The 7,034-nt window shown below is 42.9% G+C and overlaps 1 protein-coding gene across 1 annotated transcript; it reads left to right on the forward strand.

Moving 5' to 3' along the window:
- Window positions 1–369: 369 nt before the first annotated feature.
- pde12 (phosphodiesterase 12) lies at window positions 370–5,753 on the forward strand. The gene is made up of 8 exons (XM_037101816.1): window positions 370–1,632; window positions 2,708–3,135; window positions 3,242–3,347; window positions 3,643–3,787; window positions 4,090–4,168; window positions 4,449–4,571; window positions 4,722–4,927; window positions 5,057–5,753. Exons 1-8 carry the CDS (start codon window positions 1,064–1,066, stop codon window positions 5,174–5,176), a joined length of 1,776 nt encoding a protein of 591 aa, XP_036957711.1. The 5' UTR covers window positions 370–1,063; the 3' UTR covers window positions 5,177–5,753.
- The last annotated feature ends 1,281 nt before the right edge of the window (window positions 5,754–7,034 follow it).

Raw genomic sequence — 7,034 nt, forward strand, 5'->3', positions numbered from 1 at the left:
GTAGATTAATCAAATAAGGCAATCCAGGTTTGGAAAGGAGTAAGAAGAAGCTAAAAACTTTTATAATCTTAACTCCTTTCTCTATGTTTATACTTTATTATTACATGATTACTTAATGGTTACAGTCAGTACATTGTCAGCACATATCCGTATGACATATAAAGCAAGCACATATAGCATAGACATTTAATTCATACATATTTATAGCTAATTCTTGGAATTAGCCTATTTATCTCATCAGGTTTGGGGCCATGGACGACTGGTGTCGTTTTAATCCTGACCGGTAGGTGGCAGTATTAGCTTCAGGGGCGCACAGGAAGTCATATTTTGCTGAAGAAGAAGAAGACGCTCATGCTGACTTCAGGGACAGTTCTCACAGCTAATGTACGTTACTGACTTTTGTAAATATATTGCACTTGTCGTGCCAACTTTGCAGTACCAATCCAACAGCGAGGAAGAGGGGAACAATCTCTAAGACTATTGCCATATTTTTTAAGATTTAGAATAAGGTTCCCAAAATGAAAGTTAGCTCGTTAGCTGTTTTCCCGATTGAACTTGAACGCCACCTCCTCGGTGAGGTTGCCTCTGACAGTTAGCATGACATTGTTCTCACGACAAAGAGCTCATTAGAGGACATTTTGATTACATTCAGGTGGAAAAAAATATCGTAGGCCATCAGGTCAGGTTTAATTCAATCAAAGGTTATGCTGTCTATGACTGGACTAATCAAATAAAAGGGAAATTAGCATGATTAAGCTACATGTGCATGCTCAGATATTCCTAACAGCACGACACGGTATGTAAATTAAAACAGCGGTTTGATATCTGAAGACCGTCTGTTGTTAAGTTTTGAATCGGACAACTAGAAGTCGAATTTAACTCAACATTTGCCAGTTTTCTCTTCACGTTAGCTGGTTAGCTTCCTCGGTTAGCATTTTTGGCCGACCGGTGTAGCCGTAGGACAGTCCCACAGCAAGTGACGTCAGAAGGGGGGGACCACCCGTCACCGGTGTAGTTCAGTGTCCGACTTTTCTCGCTGTCATCTCTCCGCCACCGGGACTTGATGTTTAACCGCCTCCCCGCTGCCCTCGCACTGCTTCCCCGCCACCTGCTCTCAGCCTCACCGGGGACTTTGACCAGAGCCTGCCGCCTCCTCCACAGAATGGAGTCGGCCATGGTGAGGTGCCTTCCCGGGGAGCCCAAACTCACCATCTCCTTCTGCCTGGACGGCAGCAACAAGCACATGCTGCGGGACCAGGACGAGGCTCTGGGTAAGGCCCTGGCCCGGATCTCCAACAGCATCATCAAGGACCAAAGGAAGGCGAAGAAGTCGAAGAAGAACAAGGGACAGCAGCCGTGTGAAGCCCCGGAGTCCGCCGTGGTGAAGCTGTACTATGGAGAGGACGAGGTGGCCGACACGGTGCTGAACTCGGAGGCGTGGCAGGACGGAGCCGTGCTGCAGGTGGGGGACGTCAAGTACTCGGTCCAGAGGAACTCTCCCACCTTCACCGCCGCCGAGCTGCCAGCATCTCTGCTGGCCGGGTTCCCCGTCTGTCCCAGTCTGGAGGTGGAGTTTGGGAACCTGCAAGACTGCGAGTTCACCTGGTATAAAGAAAATACCAGCAACACAAGGTAATTACACACACACACACACACACACACACACACACACACAGTGTTACTGACACATCATGCTGCACACTTTGGCCAGTGCAATGTAGATGTTCTTAAATTGATAGTATATACATACAAACATGCACATGTTTCTTATATAATCCTCCAAATATCATGATCAAAAATATATGTACACAATGGAGGGAAGTTATTTTAAAGTTTAACAATAAACTTTATCGTCCAAAACAACAGCAGTGCAGTGGAAATCTTCTGTGGTTATTCTGTAATTACCACAAGCATCTTTTTCCGCATTAAGTTCAGTAAAAGAGGTTTTGTTTGTGCAAGTTTATTTTTACTAAAGCCTGACTGATAAATCAGCTGACCGATATAATCACAGATGATATCGGCAGGTATGAAAACTTTTTGGTGCACGTGCAGAAATATGTGAATATCACATTTAAGTGACAAGTGACACAAGTGAAGTTTACTGTTTCAGTTCTCTGGTGTCACTTAGAAACTAAAATTAATTGACAAGCTGTAAAATATCCTGTCTCCACCACGGATTTTTCTCACAAGTATATGAAGACCGCATTGGAGGGATCACTGCAAAAAATCTGTTTGTTTGCATCTTCCCCCAAAAATCTGTATATCGGTCAGGCTCTAACTTTTCCACTGGCAAATGAGTTTTTGAGCACATATTGTGGTCACGATACTCTTTGAGTTTGTGTTTTTGTTTTTGCCAGGCCACCAAGGCCATCGGTACTGTAATGTCAAAGTCGGTTAGGTAAAGAGACAAATCGATGTAATGCAGAAATAGATGATAATAAGTGTCACCAGAGCTGAGAACTGAACGGCATAAAGATAAACAAGACAAAAGAAATGCGATGATAACTTTCTCTAGGTCATCAGAGGGTGAATACCTTGTTTGGAAATATCTTTTAAATTTAGAAGGCAGGACTGTTGAACTACAGAGACTGTCATGGTTGTTGTAAATCAAACTGAACAATTTGAAATTTAATATCACTCAGTTAAAGAAGCTCTGGGACACTCAACACCTTTGTCCTTATTTTTCTCTACTTGTTCTTGTCCCTAGCCCTGATGTTGCTGGACAAGTTCCAGCTCAGGACAGCAGCTGGACAGAGGTAGGCAGTGAGAGAGTCCACGTCCCGTCCAATCAGGACATCGGCTGCAGGCTCAAACTGCGCTGCACACCTAAAGATGGAGGACGCAGTGGCCAGGTGAAGGAACTGGTCTCTGTGGGAGCCGTAGAGGCCGGACCAGGCGTGTGCACGTTCGACAACCGACACGCGTACACTGTCAAAGAGGCGGCGTGGCCGGTCGTGAGGGTGGTGTCGTACAACATCCTCGCCGATGTGTACGCGCAAACAGAACTGTCCAAGACTGTGCTCTACCCGTACTGCGCCCCCTACGCCCTGCAGCTGGACTACAGGCAGAACCTGATCAAGAAGGAGCTGGCTGGTTACAACGCTGACATCATCTGTCTGCAGGAGGTCGACAAAGGTAACACGTCTCCTCGTTGCTTTGAAAGTCGAGAGTGATGTGTGTCTCCATCTTCCTGTGCATGTGTCTGGTCTCTGACTCTCTTCATGTCCTCTGGACTCTTCAGGGGTGTTTACAGACAGTCTGACTCCAGCGCTGGATGCCTTTGGTCTGGACGGCGTTTTCAGGATCAAGGATAAGCAGCATGAAGGACTGGCCACTTTCTACCGCAGGTGAGATCGAGCGGCAGCCAGAATCAGAAGAAAATGTTGTCTTTGTTTTTTTTTCAGTCTGATGCAGTTCTCTTCCTGTCACACGGGATTTGATCGAGTCGTCTCTGTTGAAGCAGAAGAGTGAAGAGTTATTTGTTGATCCTCCAATAAACAATTCTGAAGAAGCATTTTAATTTAAAAGCCAGATCAAGCTGCTTTATGTTACTGGTCCATATGAAAGTAGCATGAAACATAATTAGTTTATCTGATTATCAACTTTCAGTCATTTAAAAGTGACGTCTTTATTCCTTATTAGGTCAAAATTTAAGCTGCTGAGCCAACATGACATCGTGCTGAATGAAGCGCTGACCTCTGACCCCGTCCATTCCACCCTGCTGGAGAAGGTTTCTGCTAACAGCACTCTGAAGGACAAGATACTGCAGAGGTCCACCGCCCTGCAGGTACTTCAGTACACCTGCTCCTCATCTGCTGTGTTTACTTCATTTTTGTGATCAATTAGAGGAGGACTCAGACTTCTGGGACTTTTGTCTTGTAGTCTTTCACCTCTAAAAGGAAGCTGTGTTGAGCAGTTTTGCTACTTGTTTAAATGTAATGGATTGATTAATTAATCTGAAAAAGAATAAATAGCAAACAGAATAATGATGGAAAAATTAACATTCACAGTCACCTTGTTGTAAATAATCAGCATTGTCAGATTTTGAACTCTGTGTTGTGACACTTTTCTTGACTCATTTTTCTGCAGGTCACTGTACTCGAGGATCTGAATAAACCAGGCAGGAAGGTGTGTGTGGGCAACACTCACCTGTACTGGCACCCAAAAGGTAAAACAACTAGTTTCTTTAGGTGAACAGCTGAGTCAGTGATATAACACAGCAGAGTGATGAACCTGTAACCTTCAGGCCTTTACACACAAGACTGTTTTTAATCATAGTCATAGTCATTCCAATTTTTTTTAAAAAAGCACTACACAACGAATCCTTGCACAATGACTCCAATACCTTTTATTATTTTATTTGTAACAAAAATGTTGAAGACTACATTGTTTTCATTAATCTACGGAAGAACACATGAAAACTGTTCAACTGAATGAATCTTTTGAAGGAGGGAACGTTCGTTTGGTCCAGATGGGCGTGGCTCTGCAACATCTGAGTCATGTGATCAGCGAGGTCGCTCCCGGAGCCCCTCTGGTCTTTTGTGGGGATTTCAACTCCAGTCCTAACTCAGGTAACTCCACACCTGAAGGACTGACCACAGCAGCACCAATCTCTGCTAGTATTCACTTTGTCTTCACAGGAGAGGTGTTCGTATGGCTGATGTTAAAAATACATTTCCTGTTTTGATAGCAGTGTGTTTTTCTCCTCGTCATGTCTTCAGGTGTGTTCCAGCTGGTCACTGAGGCTCTGGTTCCTCAGCAGCATGAAGACTGGAGCAGCTCAGGGCTGGAGGAGTCCTGCAGCATGGAGCTGCCCTCAGCCTTCCCTCCGCTGCTGAGCGCCTGCAGCGTGCCAGCCTACACAAACTACGTGGGAGGATTTCACGGCTGCCTGGACTACATCTTCATACAGCCAGACAGCATGCAGGTAATGATCCTGAGACTGGTGCTACTGTTACCACTACTAATGCAACCACTAATACTGCTTTTCCAACTGCTACTGATACTAATTACCCAAACATGAAGCTAACCTGCTGCTTTGTGTGTGTCTCTGCAGGTTGAGCAGGTTATTCCTCTGCCCAGCCACCAGGAGATCACCACATACGAGGCTCTGCCCAGCGTGGCTCACCCCTCCGACCACATCGCCCTGATCTGCGACCTGCGCTGGAACCCCTGACCTCTGACCTCAAACCACTTAAAAATGCACAGCAGAACTGGAATTCCTTTAAACGGAATGAAATCTGAGCATGGAAACATGGACGAGCAAAGAAATCATCAAATGCAGAAGTGTCTTAACTCACAATATGACTGAAATGTTGTGGTTAGGTTCATATTCTGTTAATAACAGTGCGATATTTCATGATTTTTTAAAATCACTGATATTCAGTGTTGGGGGTTGTTGCCGGGGAAAATGAATAAGTTGCACAGTTTATTTTTCTTAAAAGTAATAAACTGATTTGGTTGTAGAAAACTCACTTGAGTTACTGCATCATATTGAGTTAATAATTAATATAATTCTGAGCTCATTATGAACAAATTTAATGTGACTTGCTAGTTTTTTTCTCACCCTCAAACTGCTGTTCAAACAAATTTGAGACTACATGGACCCTGCAAAGTTTCACAAAGACATTAATTAATAAATACATAGAGATATTTGAATGAACAAATTTATTAATTTTATTATTTTGGTCAGACAAGTTGTTCAGTGGTCCTTTTGAGTTTTTTTTATAAATAAAGTTTGACTTGACATATAAGTCAGTTATTGGCTATTTCTTCTGTATCTTGATATTAATTCTAAATTCTTCCCGCAACACTTAAAGATGTTAAAGCGGATGGAGAACTGAAAGTAGGTGAACAAACTGACAGAATTAGTATTTACTGTCATATGATCTGTGAGTTTTCATTTATCATAGTATGTAAATATAGCTCACGGTATGCGGCGCATCCATCCTCCATCGCCACGCTGTTTTTCTCTCATTGGTCAGAAGTGGAAGGGAGGCGGGGCCGGAGTGTTTGGGTCATACCATTGTGTCATACGCGAGGGGCGCCGGGAAAAGTTGGAATAAAGGTTACGGATTATGCGGAAAAGCTGTGACGATATGACCAAAATATAGTCAAGAGACTTCTGTAAAAATAGAGAATAAAACAGCTTTCATGTTATCTTTATAAAATTCATGGAGATGTGTCTTTCAGTTACGGCTCCAGCGGGTTGTAACATCCCCGCGTCAGTGACAGCTGAGTGAGAAAGACCTTCAAGTGTGATGAAGTTAGCCAGGCAGACCGGAAACTGGCTAATTTTGACTATAAAATAAAAGTATGAACGCCTTCTTTGCTGAAGGTTGTAATTCCTAGACCCCGTTCAAGGATGTAATTACATTATTTTTACGACACAGTAAAATAGAATACAGACGGTTGTGATCACCGTTAGAGATGTCAAATTAGGCTTGAGTTAATGAGTTTTAGCTATTTTAACAGGATCATCGACGGTTTTCCCAAGTCAGAAAAATCATGTCTTTCTATAAAGCATAATGTTTTGTAGAAGAGGTTTGGATTCATGAAGTCATTTATTTCTCCTTGGAGGATTGTTGTTGTCTGTGATTTTGATTGGTTATTGTTGTTTTCTCTGGCATATATATATTTTTTTCTTTTCTGACGGTAACCCTGCTGGAAAACCCAACATAGACTAGCACCAAAACCAGCATCAAAACACAACATATGCTGGTCTTGGTGGTGACTAGTCACTAGCAAGACAAACATATGTTGTGTTTTGGTGCTGGTCTATGTTGTTATTTTCCAGCAGGGAAGTTGGTATCAAATCCCAAATTTGTTGACACATGCAAAGATTTCGACAGAAAACAATTATAAACTGATAAAGAGATTTCTGTTACCTAACACTGTTATAGGTCATCTGTCTCCATTTGAGCACACCACCAAGTTTACAGCCTTAAATGCTTAATGTACATGTCTGTGAAGGGACTATATCAAAAGGCTAAATTATTGACCGATTAGACGAATACTTTTATTCTGAAACCCGG

The sequence above is a fragment of the Acanthopagrus latus genome, chromosome 6, assembly GCF_904848185.1.
Source record: "Acanthopagrus latus isolate v.2019 chromosome 6, fAcaLat1.1, whole genome shotgun sequence".
Classification (NCBI taxonomy): Eukaryota; Metazoa; Chordata; class Actinopteri; order Spariformes; family Sparidae; genus Acanthopagrus; species Acanthopagrus latus.

What these genes read in the sequence shown, in the direction of transcription:
- pde12 (XM_037101816.1), top strand. Translation starts at nt 1,064, where the DNA reads ATGTTTAACCGCCTCCCCGCTGCCCTCGCACTGCTTCCCCGCCACCTG. An exon ending in GAAAATACCAGCAACACAAG is followed by an intron (nt 1,633 to 2,707) that starts GTAATTACACAC and finishes TCTTGTCCCTAG; the next exon opens with CCCTGATGTTGCTGGACAAG. An exon ending in AGAGGTCCACCGCCCTGCAG is followed by an intron (nt 3,788 to 4,089) that starts GTACTTCAGTAC and finishes ATTTTTCTGCAG; the next exon opens with GTCACTGTACTCGAGGATCT.